This window comes from Nerophis lumbriciformis, linkage group LG14 (assembly GCF_033978685.3).
Source record: "Nerophis lumbriciformis linkage group LG14, RoL_Nlum_v2.1, whole genome shotgun sequence".
NCBI lineage: Eukaryota > Metazoa > Chordata > Actinopteri > Syngnathiformes > Syngnathidae > Nerophis > Nerophis lumbriciformis.
Window position 1 is genome coordinate 5,509,227 of NC_084561.2, and position 23,634 is coordinate 5,532,860.

The following is a 23,634-nucleotide window of genomic DNA, read 5'->3' on the forward strand; positions in this document are numbered from 1 at the left end:
ATTCTTAATACTAATTTAAATCGTTCCATAACTTTCAAAAATCAATACATTGATGTTTTCAAAATGTATTTTTTGTAAGAATTATTTCATGTTACCTGATTGGGTAACAATTTTGCGGGGGGGAGTGTTCTGGGTGATGATTGGATAATATGGTACGGTGGGCGGGTCTTCAGTGTCCATTCGTTCTTGGCGTTTTGAATGTTAATTTAGCATTAAAAAAAGTCGATTTACATTCTTAATACTCATTTAAATCGTTCCATAACTTTCAAAAATCAATACATTGATGTTTTCAAAATGTATTTTTTGTAAGAATTATTTCATGTTGGGTAACAATTTTGCCGGGGGGAGGTTCTGAGTGATGATTGGATAATATGGTACGGTGGGCGGGTCTTCAGTGTCCATTCGTTCTTGGCGTTTTGAATGTTAATTCAGCATAAAAAAGTCGATTTACATTCTTAATACTATTTTAAATCGTTCCATAACTTTCAAAAATCAATACATTGATGTTTTCAAAATGTATTTTTTGTAAGAATTATTTCATGTTGGGTAACAATTTTGCCGGGGGGAGGTTCTGGGTGATGATTGGATAATATGGTACGGTGGGCGGGTCTTCAGTGTCCATTCGTTCTCGGCGTTTTGAATGTTAATTCAGCATTAAAAAAAGTCGATTTACATTCTTAATACTAATTTAAATCGTTCCATAACTTTCAAAAATCAATACATTGATGTTTTCAAAATGTATTTTTTGTAAGAATTATTTCATGTTACCTGATTGGGTAACAATTTTGCCGGGGGGGAGGTTCTGGGTGATGATTGGATAATATGGTACGGTGGGCGGGTCTTTAGTGTCCATTCGTTCTTGGCGTTTTTGAATGTTAATTCAGCATTAAAAAAAGTCGATTTACTTTCTTATTACAAATCTAAATCGTTCCATAACTTTCAAAAATCAATATATTGATATTTTTAAAATGTATACATGTTTTGTAAGATATATAAAAAAAAATTTAAACTTTTTTTTTTGTAAAGGTTTCATAATTGTTGTACCAAATACATCGCAATAATCGATTTGAAAAGAAAATCTTGTTGAATCAAATTCAATCTTTATGTGCCCAAAGATTCACACACCTATTGACCCATTCTACACTGCTATGCATCCCAGAATACACAGGTGTCAAACTCAAGGCCCGGGGGCCAGATCTGGCCCACCACATCATTGTATGTGGCCCGTGAAAGCCTGGGAAAAACATGTTAATAAAATAACTTTTGTTTTTAACTAAATGCAAATAATTATTTCCATTTTGACCGGATAAAATGCTTATCATCTAAACGTTATCTAATCATGCCAAATATTACATTATAACGTGTATTACAAACATGTTAGTAAAAATAGTTTGTACATCTAATAATCAAGTGCATAGGCAATGGTGTAATATGACGTGATTACTTGTACATTTATATCAATGCTGTCAAATATATATATTTTTTAAATCGGATCAAGTTGAATTTTGATTAATTATAGGTTATTGCCCGCATGCATCATTTTAATTGATTTAAAAAAGCAGCCCTCTGAAGGCAGCCATCACTGCGATGTGGCCCTCGATGAAAATGACTTTGACAGCCCTGCCATAGTACCAGGGCCGGCCCGTGGCATAGGCCGTATAGGCAAATGCTAAGGGCGCCGTCCATCAGGGGGCGCCACGCCAGTGCCACAAATGTTGGAGAAAAAAAAAAAAAAGTTGGTACTATTATTTCTAAATACAAAAAATAATCCCACGTTAATTAAAATGCAAAGTAAAGCCTATATAATAGAAATATTATTTGTTACAATATTACGCCCCCCGCACGGTGCGCCCCCTCCCTTCCCGTATCATGACTCTTTTTGGACGTCACCACATCAAAAAATCAACATAAGATGTCAAAACGGCCAAAACTGTCAGGTGCCCAGGGAAGAAAAAAGAGAAAAGAAGAAGAGTAGAAACGAGAAAAGACAGAGGTAGCAGGTAGGTAACGTTAGCCTACATGAAATTATTTGTCTGTTACAGAATGTGATAGTAGCTGGCTTTTTAGCATTAAGCTAATGTTACATGATTCGGCAATTGCTAATCAATAAATAGCTAGTTCTGTTTTAACGTCGGGTTAATATTGTGGAGGGGGCTAAATTGTTATGGAAAATAATAATGTAACGTTAGGTAATTACAGTACTCCCACCTTACATTCCTCAGGGACATTTGTATTAGATCTTTTAAGCAGGTGTTATTGCCTTCTGGTTAGCTAATGTTTGCCCTGCAGGTAATAGTCACTTTTCCACCCCTTTATATATTAGGTATAGTTGTAAGCCTAGTTGTTAAAGTGCACATCATTAATATTAATTAAGCAATATGTATGTAAAAAATATTGTATTTCATATATTCATTTATTTTTTGCATTCATTTATTTATTCATATTTTTTTTATCTTGTTAACTATTCTGATTGTTAATTTGCTTTCTTTAAGTAAAAAAAAAAAGGTCAAAGACAAAGCTATTCGGTTTCTTGTGAGTATATACACTTCACTGCCGATGTGGGGGGGCGCCACCTAAAATCTTGCCTAGGGCGCCAGATGGGTTAGGGCCGGGCCTGCATAGTACAACCACAGGTGGAACATTCATCTTATTTCATCAAACTGTAAATATGACATGTGAGCAATGGAAGGCCAAGACAATCATTGGTTTATTATCAAAACACTTTGAAGACAAAGCAGACAGGTGAAGGATGTCGGAGGAGAAATTTGGTCTCTAAAAAAAGTCAAATGTACAAACTAAAATCCGCTACACTAACTAAAACAATTTCACTGTCACAAAGAACCGAGTGGACAGGCTGGCAAGAAACTTCCGGTCATAATGTAATGGGCGTCAGTGACTAGACGACAGGTCACCTGCAGAAACTTATGCATTCCTATCAATCCTGACGTCGATTTCTCTTCCGTTCAGGCGGTAGCCATTCATGGTGCGGCAGGCGCGGTCGGCGGTCTCCGGGTTGTCGAAGCGGACGACGCCGCAGCCCTTGGACTTGCCATTCTCCATCTTGATATCGGCATACTGCACCATACCTGTAAAGAAACCATGCACGGGAATGTCAACGCTGAATAAATGGCACACGATGGACAATTCTGTCTTACCACACGTATTGAATGCATCCTTCAGCATCTTCCAGGTGAAGTCAAACGGCAGCTAAAAGACAAAAAAAGACAAAATGTTAGCTATGTACCGAGTCAGAAAAGCTGGGATGTAAGACGCAAGGCCTGAGAAACGCACGTTTCGAACAAAGATCTGGCATCCCTTTCTGAGATTTCCTGCTCCTGCACCAGGGCCTCCAGCTCCAGCATTTCCAAAGGAATTGCCTCCAAATCCACGATCCAAGTCGGCGGAACGATCGAACTGACCGACACCACCGGATCCCATCCGGTCCATTCCGGAGCTCATACGATCCAGGCCGCTGGACGGGAAGCGGTCAAGACCGCCAGCGGAGCCCATGCGGTCAAAGTTGCTGGACATTCTGTCAAGCCCGGCGCTGCCCATGCGATCCATGCCCATCGGGGCGCCATAGTCCAGACCTGCACCCATGCGATCCAAACTAGAAGGGCCCAAGCGGTCGAACCCGGTTGGGCCGAGGCGATCCATGCTGGAGCTCATGCGGTCGACACCTGTGCCCAGTCTGTCCAGACTTGGCCCGAGCCGGTCCATGCCAGAGCCCATCCGGTCAAAGCCAGAGCCCATCCGGTCCAAGTCGGACGGGCGGTCAATTCTGTCCAGGCCCATCCTATCCAGGCTTCCTATGCGATCCATGGTTGATCCCAGACGGTCCATTGCAACGTTCATGCGGTCCATACCCATGGAATTTCCTGCGCAGCGGTGGAAAGGTCATGAGAAAGTGTTACAGGTGGTAAACCTGGGCCAATAGTCGACAAGTCAATCAACAGAACAATAAATGAAAACAAACTCGATTAAGTTTGCTAGCCAGCATGTGTTGTTGCAGGCTACAGGAGGCAGAGATCTCTGCAGCAGTGTTTATACGACATCAGGGGTGACCACACTTTTCTAGCAGGCAAGCTACCTTTTTAATGACCAAGTCGAGGTGATTTACCTCATATATACATATTATATATTAGGGGTGTGGGAAAAAATCAATTTGAATTCGAATCGCGATTCTCACGGAACTGCAACAGAGCAATTGAGAGGAGACACAAACACGACACAGAACAATCCAAAAGTAGTGAAACAAAAATGAATATTATCAACAACAGTATCAATATTAGTTACAATTTCAACATAGCAGTCATTAAAAATCCCTCACTGACATTATCATTAGACATTTATAGAAAAAATAAAAGTGAACAATAGTGTGACAGTGGCTTACACTTGCATTGCATCTCATAAGCTTGACAACACACTGTGTCCAATATTTTCACAAAGGTAAAATAAGTCATACTTTTGGTTCATTTAATAGTTAAAACAAATTTACATTATTACAATCAGTTGATAATACATTGTCTTTTACAATTATAAAAGCTTTTTACAAAAATCTACTACTCTGCTTGCATGTCAGCAGACTGGGGTAGATCCTGCTGAAATCCTATGTATTGAATGAATAGAGAATCCTTTTGAATCGGGAAAATATCGTTTTTGAATCGACAAAAATCGATTTTGAATCGAATCGTGGGACACCCAAAGATTCGCAGCCCTATTATATATACATACATACATATATTAGGGCTGGGCGATATATGGGATATACCGTATTTTCCGCACTATAAGGCACACCTAAAAACCACAAATTTACTCAAAAGCTGACAGTGCGGCTTTTAACCCGGTGCGCTTTATATATGGATAAATATTAAGATTCATTTTCATAAAGTTTCGGTCTCGCAACCTCGGTAAACAGCCGCCATCTTTTTTCCCGGTAGAACAGGAAGCGCTTCTTCTTCTACGCAAGCAACCGCCAAGGTAAGCACCCGCCCCCATAGAACAGGAAGCGCTTCTTCTTCTACTGTAAGCAACCACCCGCCCGCGTAGAAGAAGAAAAAGCGCGCGGATATCACCGTACGTTTCATTTCCTTTGTGTGTTTACATCTGTAAAGACCACAAAATGGCTCCTACTAAGCGACCGGGATCCGGTTCATGAAAAGACGCAATCTCTCCATCCGCACACGGATTACTATTTCACAGCAACTGATATTCCTGTGAACCGCACTGTGGATACAACGGGAGCACGTACGGTGAATATTCGCACCACAGGGAATGAGAAGTCATCCTTCACTGTGGTTCTAGCTTGCCATGCTAATGGCCAGAAACTTCCACCCATGGTGATATTCAAAAGGAAGACCTTGCCAAAAGAGACCTTTCCAGCCGGCGTCATCATAAAAGCTAACTCGAAGGGATGGATGAAGAAAAGATGAGCGAGTGGTTAAGGTAAGTTTAAGTTTACGCGAAGAGGCCGGGTGGCTTTTTTCACGCAGCTCTGTCCATGTTGATATACGCATGTTTGTGATTGCACATTTGCGTACATTTTGGGAGTGAACTGAGTTGTTAGAACGCTGGTTTTTAATATATTATTAAAGTTTGACTGACCTATCTGACTGTTTTTTTGACATTCCTTTAGCGCAGTTAGATGCGGCTTACAACACCGGGCGGCTTATAGGTGGACAAAGTTTTGAAATATGCAGTTCATTGAAGGCGCGGCTTTTAACCCAGGGCGCCTTATGGTGCGGAAAATACGGTAGTTTTTTTGTAAGCCTTTCAAAATATGAAAAATTAATGAAAATTAATTTAAGCCATCAGACACTTGAAAAGTGGCACATCACATCTCTAATGTAATCATTTTAACTTTTCAACAGAAATAGCACTGCAAAAATATTAAGGACATACTTCTGTATTTTGGTAGTTATGCTGTCAACATTTAACAAGATTTCTTCGACTTGGACTTGAAAGCATAAATAGTACAAACACTTTTAACAGTATAACAGTACTAAACAATTCCAATAGATAACATTGGTGTCATTACCTTTTTGTGGCTAAAATCCAAATTTATTCTATCAGATTGATGTGATCATGCTAGTGCGATTGGAAGTCCATGCTCAATTATTGCCTCCGTAAATAAAACTTCGGCATTTATCACATCCAAAGAATCTGTTTGGGCGACGAAAAACGTTGAAAGTTTTCCACTTGTATCGCTAGCAACGGCATTAGACTTGTGTTTTTTTGTCCCAACGTGGTCTTTTACATCGCTAATTCCTCCGTGTACGATCGAAAAATCTTGTCTGCACAAGGTGCAATTCGCGTAGTTTTCACCCTTTTTGGAACGGATAATTATCCCCGGATAGGCTTTTGAATATTCTTCACGGAATGACTGCAGTTTTCTTTTCGGTTTAAGACTCGTTTGCGATTTTTCTCCGGCTGATTCCATGATCGTTTGCTCGTTTGGAAACAATGGCAACTGCTTGGCAGCGGTGCTATAAATAGCCTCGCGCATGGCATTCGGAATGGCTCGATAGGAAGTTACGGGAAGCAGTGTCGATTGTCATTGTTGTTACGCGATTTCGTAAATAAAACTTGCCGTATTTTCCGCACTATAAGGCGCACCTAAAAACCACAAATTTTCTCAAAAGCTGACAGTGCGCCTTATAACCCGGTGCGCTTTATATATGGATAAATATTAAGATTCATTTTCATAAAGTTTCGGTCTCGCAACTTCGGTAAACAGCCGCCATCTTTTTTCCCCGTAGAAGAAGCGCGCGGTGCATGCTGGGATATGTGACGTTTCATTTCCATTTGTGTGTTTATGTAAAGACCCCAAAATGGCTCCTATTAAGTGTGTTGTCTGTCTAATTATAAATAATGCAGACGAGGCGTGTTAACTGAGTTCTCAACGTTTACTCACAGCGTGCTCATAACCACATTCTAACTCCCAGCATACAACAACGCTTCTCAGGGCTACCGCGCATGCTCGTCACTATCGTTGCATGCTGGGTAGTGTAGTTGTTATATTTGCTAGCTCATAACATCACATTAAGAGACACGCTTACGCGCTTAATTCAATACTCGCCGTCATTCCGGGTGGATTGACAAAAGACCTCCAGCCGCTACATATTGGTGTCAACAGGGCATTCGAAGCTAGACTGCTAACTGCGTGGGAACAGTGGATGACGAAGAAGCGCGCGGTGCATGCTGGGATATGTGACGTTTAATTTCCATTTGTGTGTTTATGTAAAGACCCCAAAATGGCTCCTATTAAGTGTGTTGTCTGTCTAATTATAAATAATGCAGACGAGGCGTGTTAACTGAGTTCTCAACGTTTACTCACAGCGTGCTCATAACCACATTCTAACTCCCAGCATACAACAACGCTTCTCAGGGCTACCGCGCATGCTCGTCACTATCGTTGCATGCTGGGTAGTGTAGTTGTTATATTTGCTAGCTCATAACATCACATTAAGAGACACGCTTACGCGCTTAATTCAATACTCGCCGTCATTCCGGGTGGATTGACAAAAGACCTCCAGCCGCTAGATATTGGTGTCAACAGGGCATTCGAAGCTAGACTGCTAACTGCGTGGGAACAGTGGATGACAGAAGGCGAACACACCTTCACTAAGACAGGGAGACAGCGCCAGACGACGCCAACATCACCTTCACTAAGACAGGGAAACAGCGCACGACATACGCCAACATCTGCCAGTGGATCGTAAATGCCTGGGCAGATATTTCGGTCACAACTGTGGTCCGAGCTTTCCGGAAGGCAGGATTCACAGAACTGCTGGACAACAGTGACACTGACTCCGATGACTTCGACGAGACGGAACCGGCCATTTTGGATCCCACATTTGCCCAACTTTTCAATTCGGACAACGAAGGAGAATAATTCGAGGGATTTATGAATGAAGAATAACTTCAGAAAGTGAGCGTTATGTTTATTTTGTGTGTTGTGACATTAACGTTCGAGCAACATTATGTTGCTATTGCTCTGCACTATTTTGAATTTTACTATGTTTGTGATTGCACATTTGCGTACATTTTGGGAGTGAACAGAGTTGTTAGAACGCTGGTTTTTAATATATTACCGTATTTTCCGCACTATAAGGCGCACCGGATTATTAGCCGCACCTTCTATGAATTACATATTTCATAATTTTGTCCACCAATAAGCCGCCCCGGACTAAAAGCCGCGCCTACGCTGCGCTAAAGTGAATGTCAAAAAAACGCTGCGCTAAAGTGAATGTCAAAAAAACAGTCAGATAGTTCAGTCAAACTTTAATAATATATTGAAAACCAGCGTTCTAACAACTCTGTCCCAAAATGTACGCAAATGTGCAATCACAAACATAGTAAAATTCAAAATGGTGTAGAACAATAGCAACATAATGTTGCTCGAACGTTAATGTCACAACACACAAAATAAACATAGCGCTCACCTTCTGAAGTTATTCTTCATTCGTAAATCCTTCGAATTCTTCGTCTTCGGTGTCCGAATTGAAAAGTTGGGCGAATACGGGATCCAAAATGGCCGGTTCCGTCTCGTCGAAGTCACCGGAGTCAGTGTCACTGTTGTCCAGCAGTTCTGTGAATCCTGCCTTCCGGAAAGGTCGGACCACAGTTGTGACCGAAACTATCTGCCCAGGCATTTACGATCCACTGGCAGATGTTGGCGTATGTCGACCGGCGCTATCTGCCCGTCTTAGTGAAGGTGTGTTCGCCTTCGGAGCTGTGTGAAAAAAGCCACCCGGCCTCTTCGCGTAAACTTCCCTTAACCACTCGCTCATCTTTTCTTCATCCATCCATCCCTTCGAGTTAGCTTTTATGATGACGCCGGCTGGAAAGGTCTCTTTTGGATGGGTGGAAGTTAGCATGGCAAGCTAGAACCACAGTGAAGGATGACTTCTCATTCCCTGTGGAGCGAATATTCACCGTACGTGCTCCCGTTCCACAGTGCGGTTCAGTTGCTGTGAAATACGGTAGTAATCCGTGTGCGGATGGAGAGATTGCGTCTTTTTATGAACCGGATCGTTTTGTAGGAGCCATTTTGTGGTCTTTACAGATGTAAACAGGAAATGAAACGTACGGTGATATCCGCGCGTTTTTTCTTCTTCTTCCGGGGGCGGGTGAAGCGCTTCCTGTTCTATGGGGGCGGGTGAAGCGCTTCCTGTTCTATGGGGGCGAGTGCTTTCCTTGGCGGTTGCTTGCGTAGAAGAAGAAGCGCTTCCTGTTCTACCGGGAAAAAAGATGGCGGCTGTTTACCGAAGTTGCGAGACCGAAACTTTATGAAAATGAATCGTAATAAAGCGCACCGGGTTATTAGGCGCACTGTCAGCTTTTGAGAAAAATTGTGGTTTTTAGGTGCGCCTTATAGTGCGGAAAATACGGTATTAAAGTTTGACTGACCTATCTGACTGTTTTTTTTTACATTCCTTTAGCGCAGTTAGATGCGGCTTACAACACGGGGCGGCTTATAGGTGGACAAAGTTTTGAAATATGCCGTTCATTGAAGGCGCGGCTTTTAACCCAGGGCGCCTTATGGTGCGGAAAATACGGTATTTAATATTTCCTCTACCAAAAAAGTATAATGTGTCTATGTATTTTGTTTAATTAAAAAAACATGGAGCAAATTCAACAATACCGCATTATAGTAACCGCAATCATTTTAGTCACAACAACTTTTGGTCGTGTATATTTGAGGGTGCCCCACCCCTGCGTAACTGGGACAGAACCTCTTGTATTGCTTTTGGTTGTGATTTTTAATGAAGTATAAAATTATGCTAACAGAGCATATTTTAATTTTGTTACTTAATTTGAATATTTAGAAGCGCACATTCTAATTACGAGAAATGCAAGTTTATCGCATTTAAAAGTGCATACCGTATTTTTCGGAGTATAAGTCGCTCCGGAGTATAAGTCGCTCCGGAGTATTAGTCGCTCCGGAGTATTAGTCGCACAGGCCGAAAATGCATAATAAAGGGAAAAAACATGTATAAGTCGCACTGGAGTATAAGTCGTATTTTTGGGGGAAATTTATTTGATAAAAGCCAACACCAAGAATAGACATTTGAAAGGCAATTTAAAATAAATAAAGAATAGTGAACAGGCTGAATAAGTGTACGTTATATGAGGCATAAATAACCAACTGAGAGGGTGCCTTGTATGTTAACGTAACATATTATGGTAAGAGTCATTCAAATAACTATAACATATAGAACATGCTATACACGTTTATCAAACAATCTGTCACTCCTAATCGCTAAATCCCATGAAATCTTATATGTCTAGTCTCTTACGTGAATGAGCTAAATAATATTATTTGATATTTTACGGTAATCTGTTAATAATTTCACACAAAAGTCGCTCCTGCGTATAAGTCGCACCCCTGGCCAAACTATGAAAAAAACTGCGACTTATAGTCCGAAAAATACGGTACTTGCATTATTATTATGTATTATTTTATTAGTGGGTAATTTGGTCACTTGTCTGCAATTTGTAGGTCAATATATTGTCGGGCTAAATTACAGCCCAGGCACTGGTTGAAATCAAAAGTATACCTCGATCAAAGGAATCTCCAAAACTGCTGCGAGACATGCCCATCTCATTTCGACCAAACTCCCGGTCGAAACCGCCACCGATCCCTCGGTCCATATCTGACAACGTAAGATAGGAAAGCATTAGTCATGAATTCATTCCGCTCTGCTTTTGAAACGGTTAACTTGTCCATACCATTTATTCTGGACATCCCGGAAGAGCCGAAACGGTCCATGTTGTGCATTCCGCCAAAGTTGTCAATTCCTTAAAAGATGGAAAAAAAAAGGTCAGACAACCTTGGAATGATTAAATATTAGAGGAATAAAAGTCGAGCAGAACATAGAACATACCTCCGCTCATTCGATTTCCCATGCTGCCATAGCCCATTCCATCCACTCCTGGAAGTACAAAGGCAAATTTGTGAGCAACGGACTTGACTCCTAATTCTTTTTACCGTACATTCCTACTTTTCCCCCTACATTTTGAACCCTGCGGCTAATAAAATAATGCGCCTAATTTATGGATTTTTCTTAGCTGACAGCTATAAAGTAAACCATTTTCATTAAACACATGCAAAGACCCTGAAATGGTGTGTTTGTGCGATGACGCCATTATGATTGAGTTTGCTCACCGTAGGTGATGCTTGGTGAATCTGCACGTGTTTCCTGCTGTTCAAAGCTTTGAACTGGAAGTACAAGTGCTGTTTGTAAGTTTTACAATATAACTAAAACAATTCTTACTTACTAAACTGTCCCGTGTGTAGGAGTGGTTCCATGCATATTTGTACATGCTTTCGTAATGTAATGATGCTAATGTCGTTAGCACGTTTACAAGTGTTTGTGTCTGTATTATTAACCTACAATGGCATTCTTTTTGTATTGTTCCAGTTTCACAAATTCCTCAGTGAATTCAGGAAAAACGTCACCGTGGCGTTATTGAGTCTGTTTGCTGATTGGAGAGCTAGCTTCCGCAGCTAGTGGGCCCATGACCATGAATTCTGTTTTGTTTGATCAGCCGTTTTACAGACACCATTTGGAAACAATTAAGGTACAAACATTTACAAAATATTTCTGAATAACTCACTTATTTCACAACGTAAATGTAGGTGGCTTATATTCCGGCTAATTTATTTAAAAAAAGTTTTTCATTATAAAAATTCAGTGTATGCGGCTTTTTTACCAGTACGCGCTATAGTCTGGAATATATGGTAAATAAATTACATTTAATTACCTCCAGCACCCATGTTACCCATTGCACCGCCGCCACCTCCTCTGTTGAGTTGGTTAGCATCAATGGGCTGGCCTCCAGGCCCCAAACCCAATCCGATACCACTCAGGCCACCTGGGTAAAAATGGCATTGTTTACACATGGTCATTCAACTACACTTGACACCAGAACGCAAGAGCTAGTTTAACACTTGCTTTAAAATTAAAAAAAAAAAAATCATATACTTACGAGGAAGAGAAGAACCTCTGTCAGGTGGTCCAAAATCTTTGGGCATTGACTTTTCGTCCTGGCAAAATGAAGACACAAAAACGTATTTGAAACGTAATTCAATTCTCGGGCCGTTCAATTGATCGTAACTGGACTGTTAGTTTTGTCTTTGAAGATGTTTCGCCTCTCATTAGAGTAGGCTTCATCAGTTCATGCTCATAGACTGAGATTGTTCAGATCTAGACCAGCAGCTGGTGCCAAAACCCCAAATATTTATACTTCAAAAACCAGGAGGGTGTGTCTGGGCAAGGATGGTTCGCTACTGAGGTATTGGCACCAGCCGCTAGACTAGATCTGACTCACCTAAGACTAAAACTAGATCTGACCAATCTAAGTCTACGAGCATGATCTGATGAAGCCTACTCGGATGAGAGGCGAAACGACTTCTAAGACAAAACAAGCAGTCCAGTTGCAATCGATTGAATGCCCTGAGATTACAATGACTTGGATGCATGACAACATCCATAGACATAATCCAATTGTGAAGAATGTGTATACAATATGGTTAGTTAACCTACCAGTTTTACATGCATGACCCGGTTGAACAACAGTTGTCCATTCAACATGGCTGTGCAAATCGTTAGGGAAAACAGACTGGAGATATGTGGACTCAGTGAACATGTACATTAAATGAGTGTTCTGAACTAATCGACGAGTGAGCGTTTTGCAAGGATACACACAGCTTGGACGGCTTCAATGGGCAGGTCAAACGTTACTGTGCCCATGCCTCTGCTCTTGCCCTCCTTGTCCTCGAGAATGTCCGCCCTCATCACCATGCCGGCCATGCCGAACACCTCCTTCAGCTTCTTCCAGCCCACCTTGTAGTCAAGCTGCCGGCAGACAAGCGCAGTGCTCAGACTTGCACACACACAAGACGAGTCAGGTCTACTTTTGGTCAATTTACATTTGCAACAAACACTGTGTTGCCGATCCGTCCCGCTTGCAGGCCATTGATAACCTCCATGGGAATGCTGGGGTTGTTCATCAGGCTGGGAGGGATATTCACCATGGGGCCATTTGGTGCAGGGCCCATTCTATCCATTCCTCCCATGCCACCTTGGGGGCCTCCGCTCTTGCTGGTTTCTCTCTGAGCGATCATACCATCGGGGTCCTAAAAGAAGACAAGGACAACGGTCATTGTGGACGACAACACAAAAAGTTATCCAGGTTCCTGTGGCCTACCTCCTTCACTTTCAGGGGACGCCCATTGAGGTTGTGCTTGTTGACCTTCTCCACAGCTTTCCTCATCAGTTCCTCGGTCCTAAACTCAACCACACTGGCAGAGCAAGTACAATCAATGAGTCTACTCTTGATTGATAGCAATGTCATGCTATGAAATATCCTAACAGGGGTGTCCAAACTTTTCTGAGGAGGGCCGCAAACAGAAAAAGTTGAAGGCTGTAGGGGCCACTTTGTACTTTTCTGTACATTAAAGATCCTAAAACCTGTCATGATCCCATGTGACAAGTTATTGATTTATCGTATTTGTATCATTTTCTGTCCAGTAATCTCATTCTTCGTTCGACATCCTGCTTACCTCCATTTGCCCTTACCCCTTTTGATTGATTTATTGAGACTTTTATTAGTAGATTGCACAGTACAGTACAGTACATATTTCGTACAATTGACCACTAAATGGTAACACCCGAATAAGTTTTTCAACTTGTTTAACGGAGTCCACGTTAATCAATTCATGGTAGGTTTGAGTGCTGGCTCTGTCACCTGCCAGGATGCTTTTCGGGACTGGATTATTTTTGCTTTGTACCTCAACGTTGTACCTTTGCGCTTCAAACGCATGTGTTCCATTTGTGCACGTCCCATCTTTGGTTTTGTGTTACTTGCAATTCCTTAAAAAGAGGGCTTTTTCTTTTGCACTTGCCTACATCTCTGCACGCTGTACATACATCGAAACGTAACAGAAACCAATATAATATAGTTTAATCAATTCTTTTTTTTTTTAAATTAAAGTTGGGGTACTTGAATCTCGTGTCACTGGGCACAATTCAAACTGTAAATCCTGCTGCCCACTCTGTGCACCTCGCTGATAGTCCCTCCCAGTGCACGGAATCACACATAAGTTGTTGACAGTCTGAAGTTGCATCGAAGGATCCCTAGTTCATATTTTGTTGCAGAAAATAAGTGACTATCGGTAACACAGGTCGCCACGCAAAAAGATACACACCAAATATAGGGAAATGGAACATTAAATAACCCGTCTAGAAGGAAAACAGCCAGACTTTGAGCTTCGGCTGCTCTTTGTTTTTTTAAGCATACGGCGTCTTTTCTTCCTATGATTTCCTCTTTTTAGGGTTTTCACTATGTATCGCGTCAGCCAATGAGAAGTCTCTTTTGTGGGCTCTGCTCACCCTTCTATCTAAATCCTGCGATTGGATCTGGAGGGAATGACTGCCAAAGACAAATGATTTTGTCTTTTGGGGTTTTATTTACTAAAATACTTAATTATAAGACACAGACAGCACGCAGATGTATCATTTTTTCTGAAATTATTACTATTACAATAAACTGTATGATGTTAATGTGATTTTTTTGTTAAACAATATAACTTGGGTTCCACAGCTTTAATATTGGCGTCGTTATTACATATAAGCTTCAGCACACTCAAAAATCTTAACATATATTGCATTAAATCTGTGCATATCTTTATCAAACACAATGTAAAAAGACGCTCAGGTAAGGATATTGGGCTGGTTAAATTTTTGCTTTTCTCATCATGAATGTGTTTTTTTGGTCTGCAGAAGGTATTGCGGGACAATAAAAGCACGAGCTGCTTTGGACACCCCTGTCGTATAAGAAATGAAGTTACTTACGCACAGCCCTTGGTTGATTGAAGAACACACCACAACCCGGAATATTAAAAAAGTAAATACATTCAAATTAGAATATTCATATTTGCAAAGATTTTACAAAAATATTGATTGAAAGTGAAATTCATGCACATCAACTTTAAACGACTACAACAAGCATACAACCTTGGCCACAACTCAACAATAACAAAACAGAGTGGTAATGTTTACAGAAGTTATGTATTTCCAACATCCAAGAGAGGAAATCCACAGTGAAATTGGATTCCCCAACAATGAAATATTGGAAGTTACTATTTCAGGGAAAACCTTTGTTCAAAAAACAATATATTGTTAAGTCCTGCGACCGCCACTTGCACACTACACCTTCTTTAGGTCTTTAGAAGAAGACTCCAGCAACCAAAAGGTACATTTGTATGCTACTGCTATCTCAAGATTGGCTACGAAGAAAAGCTGAAGTCCTTAAAGAGCATCAATCCTAAAATGACCGCAGGCGACACCGCAAAGAACATGCCTCCGACATGTCCACATCTCACCCGCTCTAGTCAGGTTGCGCAATCTGAACAAATGCCCAGCAATGAAGAGGGAAAACCAAAGCTGACAAACACAGGTTTGCCAAGGATATTTCAAAAGGTTGTGTTTATATATGTTTTTGCACTTACCCTTGATTTGCCTTCTGCGTCCATTAAGTGTTCCACGTACGTTACATCACCCACTACAAATCAGATCCCAGACGACACACACCAAGGGAGAGAAGCCGAGAGAACAATTGGGGTTTAGAGTGGGAACAAGAAAGGTGGCCGGTGACAGTGAGCTCGGACGAGCAGTCCTGAGCTTCCCTCCAGCACCTCTGTCGCATCACAATACGGTACAGGTCTACAAAAAGCAAACAAAATGTACTTCTTACTAAGTCCTTTTTTAGGATTCCCTCAAAAACACCAAAAGCAATGGACTAAGGCCATACACCTTTTCCATAGGCCTTCCCATTTGGAAAAAACACCTTCCACTTGCTAATTGACAAAATTGATTTTAAGTTTGCAAACCTTTAAAAAACCCCATTGCTCACTTCAGTGCAAACCTGTGTGCACTTTGACACCAACGCCGCAATCCCTTTGTCCAACTGCCGAGTCGTCGTGAACACGATGACTACACGGACCACAGCGTAAATAATGTTGTGGGGAAGAGCAAATTAGTCTTTTCCAAACGTGTTGTCTTTGAACTGTTTAAAGTACACAATAATAGGAAGGAATTTAGATAAAAACCACATCTCACTCCTGTTCAGCAAATGGACCAAACCTCTAGAGACAAGGACAATGAGTAGTAAGAAGCAGTTTCATTTTGTAGACCTGTACCCCAGACAACCCCAACACACATCTTTGCTTGGCACAACATGGAGATCTGCTGAGAAAAACAGTTTGCTTGTCAAGGGCACACCTAAAAGAAGAAAATAACATTTAACTCCACAGTCAGATAGCACAAACAAATACCAGACAGACCCTCTAATGTAGTACTCTATGACTGCTTCAGAACATGCTTGTATGAGCTCCAGGAGTTGATCATTACAAAAACATACATATTTTGGAAAAACCCACATTTGGGGAACCCTGCAATCCAATTGATACATTTGAGAGGGGACGTTAAACATAGTCCCAGGCTCTTTCTTTAGTTTCTTCATATTTCTAAAAGTTTTTAAAATGAATTCATGAAAAGTTGAGCAAAAATTGCACGTGTGAGGGAGCAAGACAGATATTCTGTCACAAAACTGTAGAAATCATCGCATTAACACAAACCACTGGGTATTTACTCCTTCGTCAAAAACTTTGACTTCTTCAACACCATGGGCGCTTTAAGCAAAAAACGTGATCGTTCTTCTCTCCGACATCCAAGGCCACAGTCTGCGTGCAAGCCTCCAAATCTTTGGCTGACCAAAAAAGTATGAGGACCCTCCTTTCACTACCACACAAGCTCTCCAACGATGTAAAAATACATCTCAATCGCTCTTTTAAAAGCTGTAGCGATCCAATAAAAAGACTCCGAGGTACCATTGTCTGCTTCAACAATGTGGACTGGGTGAATGAGCCCGCCGATCTAGAAACCTTACCTTTCTCCTTCATCAGGTCTTTAAGGGATTGCCATTTGACATCGTAAGGGATGTTGCTGACAAAAACCCGGTATCGCTTGTTCACGTTTCCATAGGGCTCGAAGCGGCCGCCTCCGCCTCTCTTCTGGGGCCTCTCCTTACGGCTGATGTTGCCCTTGCCGTTCAGTTCTCTGTGTAGGAAAAAACACAACTTTAAAAACACAAGATCCACTATTCTACATTGGTCGCTAGCTGGATATCGGCAGTGGTCAGTCCATCTTACCGGTCTGGTCGCTGATGACCTCAAACAGGTTATCCAGGGTAAAACCCACCTAACCATATCCTTGTCCACACACAATGGTCGTTTAAGACCCCACATACCTGAGCCATCATAAATTAATCAAATCTTTATTGGACATGATAAAAGTAAACAATGTAACAAAGAACACTTGACAACAATCAATCTAGAGATGTAGCTATCTGGTCAGGACACTCCTCACTGTTTTGCCTTCACCTTCATTGTCCATTCCTTTTTGGTGACTTTATATAGTCTGGACCTAGACGTTGAGTCCACGACATACATGGTGGACAATAACCGATAGTCTGCTTTGCCAGTCCAAGACATTGGTCTTAGTGTTTTTTAAATGTAAAGTGTTTTTTAAACTTAAATATAACAAAAAATATATACTTATCGCTGGAATCGTCTTTACACGACCAGTCTGATTATCGTGGCTTCAATTAAATCATTTAATTTTTTAAATTCTACACACATACCTCTTCCAAGTCAGTTATTTTGCACAAGATTACCGTAATCGTTGCGTAACGTTAACCACAAACCTCTTTCAAGTCAGTTATTTTACACACGATTACTGTAATCATTTCGTATAACGTTAACCACAAACCTCTTTCAAGTCAGTTATTTTACACACGATTACTGTAATCATTTCGTATAACGTTAACCACAAACCTCTTTCAAGTCAGTTATTTTACACACGATTGCTGTTATCGTTACGTAACGTTAACCACGAACCTCTTTCAAGTCAGTTATTTTACACACGAGTACCGTAATCGTTACGTAACGTTAACCACAAACCTCTATCAAGTCAGTTACTTTTACACACGATTACCATAATCGTTGCGTAACGTTAACCACAAACCTCTATCAAGTCAGTTATTTTACACACGATTACTGTAATCGTTACGTAACGTTAACCACAAACCTCTTTCAAGTCGGTTACTTTTTTACACACGACTACCGTAATCGTTACGTAACGTTAACCACAAACCTCTTTCAAGTCAGTTATTTTACACATGATTACTGTTATCGTTACGTAACGTTAACCACAAACCTCTTTCAAGTCAGTTACTTTTACACACGATTACCATAATCGTTGCGTAACGTTAACCACAAACCTCTTTCAAGTCAGTTATTTTACACACGATTACTGTAATCATTTCGTATAACGTTAACCACAAACCTCTTTCAAGTCAATTATTTTACACACGATTACTGTTATCGTTACGTAATGTTAACCACAAACCTCTTTCAAGTCAGTTATTTTACACACGATTACTGTAATCGTTACGTAACATTAACCACAAACCTCTTTCAAGTCAGTTATTTTACACACGATTATTGTAATCATTTCGTATAAGGTTAACCACAAACCTCTTTCAAGTCAGTTATTTTACACACGATTACTGTAATCGTTACGTAACGTTAACCACAAACCTCTTTCAAGTCGGTTACTTTTTTACACACGACTACCGTAATTGTTACGTAACGTTAACCACAAACCTCTTTCAAGTCAGTTATTTTACACACGATTACTGTTATCGTTACGTAACGTTAACCACAAACCTCTTTCAAGTCAGTTACTTTTACACACGATTACCATAATCGTTGCGTAACGTTAACCACAAACCTCTTTCAAGTCAGTTATTTTACACACGATTACTGTTATCGTTACGTAACGTTAACCACAAACCTCTTTCAAGTCAGTTATTTTACACACGATTACTGTAATCATTTCGTATAACGTTAACCACAAACCTCTTTCAAGTCAGTTATTTTACACACGATTACTGTAATCATTTCGTATAACGTTAACCACAAACCTCTTTCAAGTCAGTTATTTTACACCCGATTACCATAATTGTTACGTAACGTTAACCGCAAACCTCTATCAAGTCAGTTATTTTACACACGATTACTGTAATCGTTACGTAACGTTAACCACAAACCTCTTTCAAGTCAGTTATATTACACATGATTACCATAATCGTTACGTAACGTTAACCACAAACCTCTTTTAAGTCAGTTATTTTACACACGATTACTGTAATCATTTCGTATAACGTTAACCACAAACCTCTTTCAAGTCAGTTACTTTTACACACGATTACCATAATCGTTGCGTAACGTTAACCACAAACCTCTATCAAGTCAGTTATTTTACACACGATTACCGTAATAGTTACGTAACGTTAACCACAAACCTCTTTTAAGTCAGTTATTTTACACACGATTACTGTAATCGTTACGTAACGTTAACCACAAACCTCTTTCAAGTCAGATATTTTACACACGATTACCGTAATCGTTACGTAACGTTAACCACAAACCTCTATCAAGTCAGTTATTTTACACACGATTATTGTAATCATTTCGTATAACGTTAACCACAAACCTCTTTCAAGTCAGTTATTTTACACACGATTACCATAATCGTTACGTAACGTTAACCACAAACCTCTTTCAAGTCAGTTATTTTACACACGATTACCATAATCGTTACGTAACGTTAACCACAAACCTCTTTCAAGTCAGTTATTTTACACACGATTACTGTTATCGTTACGTAACGTTAACCACAAACCTCTTTCAAGTCAGTTATTTTACACACGATTACTGTAATCGTTACGTATCCTTAACCACAAACCTCTTTCAAGTCAGTTATATTACACATGATTACCATAATCGTTACGTAACGTTAACCACAAACCTCTTTTAAGTCAGTTATTTTACACACGATTACTGTTATCGTTACGTAACGTTAACCACAAACCTCTTTCAAGTCAGATATTTTACACAAGATTACCGTAATCGTAACGTAAACCACAAATCTCTTTCAAGTCAGATATTACACACGATTACCGTAATCGTTGCGTAACGTTAACCACAAACCTCTATCAAGTCAGTTATTTTACACACGATTACGTAATCACTACATAACATTAACCACAAACCTCTATCAAGTCAGATATTTTACACACCATTACTGTAATCGTTGCGTAACGTTAACCACGAACCTCTTTCAAGTCAGTTATTTTACACACGATTACCGTAATCGTTACGTAACGTTAACCACAAACCTCTTTCAAGTCGGTTACTTTTGCACACGATTACCGTAATCGTCACGTGACCTTAACCAAACGCGGCCTGGTATCCGCCTGAGCGTTTAAGGAAAAACACCAGGAAGCTTTAAGTCGTGTAAGAACGTAATAGACGGTGTCTTAATGGAATTGTACACTTAATTGAGGATTACTTATCGGTTTGGCGATAATTACTTACGCAGGGCCAAGTAGCCCCCAAAATGGCGGCGCGACTTTTCTAACGTTAAACGACGACACACAAAGTGAACGAATGTACATTACGTTCATTACAAATGCAGAATTATTGCAAAATGTCACTAAGCACACGAGTAACATTCGTTTTTATAATGTTTAAAACTGCCGCCAAATGGTCACAAGCCCTAGCCGTTAGCTGTTAGCTGCTAACTAGGCTAACAAAGGAAGGTTAATGAATGGACTTTCACCCTTGCAGCTTCGGCTGTTGAACCGGTGCCTGCTGCTCCTCCGATGCCTTCTCGGAGACATGCTCGCTCTGGTCGTTGGACATCTTCTGTTCAAAGTGTTTTAATAACAAGATAATGCGTTTAACGTGTCTTCAAGTAAGCTAATGACCAAACGCTAATAACGAGTGCGCACCACCTCTTGAAAATGGCGGAGGGGAATTCCTTTCTAGACAGGGCGGAAGTAGGGTTTTTGAATGGGGTTTACTTCCGGTTCTTTAAAACAATAAGAGTGTGGCTGCTTGGTCAATTAATTTTCTTGTCATGAATGGAAATCCGAAAAAAATATTTATTTGAATTTGCTCCGTGTACGTTCATTCTATTTCCAATTCTGAAACGCAAATCAAAAAACAAAACTAGGGCCGTTTTCGATTTAAAAAAAAAATATATATGGCAGATTTTAAAACAAACAAAAAAGGGTTGATTTTCATTAAAATATTGCCATAAAATTGGATTTTGTGCGTTTTAATTTTTCCAGATACACACAAAAATCGAAAAAAATGTTCATCCAAAATGCAAAAATGCATGGTTATCTGTGCATACTTGCCAACACTCCCGAATTTTCCGGGAGACTCCCGAAATTCAGTGCCTCTCCCGAAAACCTCCCGGGACAAATATTCTCCCGAAAATCTCCCGATTTTCAGCCGGAGCTGGAGGCCACGCCCCCTACAGCTCCATGCGGACCTGAGTGAGGAGGGAAGTCAACTGGGTGACAAGAAATAAATCATCCAGACTACAGATAAATTGTATTATTATGTTTATCTTACCTACAAATAAATATATTTATTAATAATTTTAAAAAAAAACTAAATACATTTTTACTATATTTTGCTAAAAACATCAAAATTAATTGTATTTTTTCTGACTCCTTATTACATCCAGGCATTAGAATTATACATTAAAATAAACATATTTGAAATAATTAATTTTAAATTATCCTAATAATTCATTTAAAATGACCATATTTAAATATTAAAATAATTGCTTGTTTATCAAAGACTTTATCATTTTATTCATTACATTTTGAAGCTCTCAGAAGCCAAGTTATGTTATATTCCTTAATATTTATTTATGCAAGTTTGAAGTATCAGTTATCTAAGCACAGTTTTGTTTGCATATTTTCAGTATGTAGATATATATATATATATATATATATATATATATATATATATATATATATATATATATATATATATATATATATATATATATATATATATATATATATATATATATATATATATGTGTGTGTGTATATATATATGTATGAAATACTTGACTTGGTGAATTCTAGCTGTCAATATACTCCTCCCCTCTTAACCACGCCCTCAACCACGCCCTGCCCCACCCGCGACCACGCCCCCACCCCCCACCTCCCAAAATCGGAGGTTTCAAGGTTGGCAAGTATGTCTGTGCGATGACAAATTGAACCAAAAGCAGTATTTTAACTTTTCTTTTGCGTTTAGCATGGTTTTAGCATAACGGTAACATATTCGTTTAGCAGGCATCCTATTGTCGTTTAAAAAAAAAGTGTCATTAAATAAATTTTGTTTCAGAAATGAAAATAGAAAAAATGGTCCGAATTTGTTTTTTGGTTTGGATTTTGACTAAACGGAAATTCCTTTCTGGGTAAGGCGGGTTTTTGAAGGATTTTACTTCCGTTTTTTCAAAACAATAAGAGTGTGGCTGCTTGGGTCAATTAATTTTCTTTTCATGAATGGAAATCCGAAAACATTTTTTGTCTGAATTTGGTCCGTGTACTTTCCCTTCATTCTATTTCCAATTCTGAAACGCAAATCAAAAAACAAAACTAAGGCCGTTTTTCGATTTTTATATATATATATATATATATATATATATATATATATATATATATATATATATATATATATATATATATATATATATATATATATATATATATATATATATATATATGTATGACAGATTTTAAAACAAACAAAAAATGGTCGTTTTTCATTAAAATATTGCCATAAAATTGGATTTTGTGCGTTTTAATTTTTCCAGATAAACACAAAAATCGAAAAAAATGTTCGCAGTGCGCACCACTTCTTGAAAATGGCGGAGGGAAATTCCTTTATTGGATAAGGCGGAAGTAGGGTTTTTGAAAGGGGTTTACTTCCGGTTCTTTAAAACAATAAGAGTGTGGCTGCGTGGTCAATGAATTTTCTTTTCATGAATGGAAATCCGAAAAAAACAACCCGATTGGTTTATTTGAAATTGGTCCGTGTACTTTCCGTTCATTTTATTTCCAATTCTGAAAGGGAAATCAACAACAAAATTAGGGGCGTTTCCGTTCTTATATATATATATATATATATATATATATATATATATATATATATATATATATATATATATATATATATATATATATATGTATGTGTGGGAAAAAAATCACAAGACTACTTCATCTCTACAGGCCTGTTTCATGAGGGGGTTCCCTCAATCATCAGGAGATTTTAATGGGAGCATTCACATACCATGGTTTATATAGGGCACAGAGTGGGTGGGTACAGGCTGGTGTATTTTTTGGATAACCTTATTAAGACATATATATATATATATATATATATATATATATATATATATATATATATATATATATATATATATATATATATATATATATATATATATATATATTTATATATATATATATATATATATATATATATATATATATGTTAGATTTTAAGGGTTGATTTTCATTAAAATATTGCCATAAAATTTGATTTTGTGCGTTTTAATTTTTCCAGATAAACACAAAAATTGAAAAAAAATTTCATCCAAAATGCAAAAATGCCTGGTTATCTGTGCGATG

The 23,634-nt window shown here is 39.2% G+C and overlaps 1 protein-coding gene across 2 annotated transcripts; it reads right to left on the bottom strand.

The window, feature by feature from the left end:
* Window positions 1-2,685: 2,685 nt before the first annotated feature.
* hnrnpm (heterogeneous nuclear ribonucleoprotein M) lies at window positions 2,686-20,965 on the bottom strand. 2 transcript variants are annotated; one of them, XM_061976183.2, is made up of 16 exons: window positions 20,754-20,965; window positions 16,957-17,126; window positions 15,518-15,570; window positions 14,862-14,869; window positions 13,216-13,309; window positions 12,938-13,144; window positions 12,710-12,863; window positions 12,552-12,601; window positions 11,995-12,052; window positions 11,770-11,880; window positions 10,890-10,937; window positions 10,735-10,803; window positions 10,563-10,658; window positions 3,292-3,878; window positions 3,156-3,207; window positions 2,686-3,086 (listed from the first exon to the last, which is right to left on the bottom strand). In XM_061976183.2, the coding sequence occupies exons 1-16, from the start codon at window positions 20,834-20,836 to the stop codon at window positions 2,923-2,925; spliced, it is 2,004 nt and encodes a 667-aa protein (XP_061832167.1). In that variant the 5' UTR covers window positions 20,837-20,965; the 3' UTR covers window positions 2,686-2,922. The 2 variants fall into 2 exon arrangements, with proteins under 2 accessions (XP_061832167.1, XP_061832166.1); XM_061976182.2 differs by lacking the exons at window positions 15,518-15,570; window positions 16,957-17,126; window positions 20,754-20,965 and adding an exon at window positions 11,171-11,224 and having other exon boundaries at window positions 14,862-15,461.
* Window positions 20,966-23,634: the final 2,669 nt, after the last annotated feature.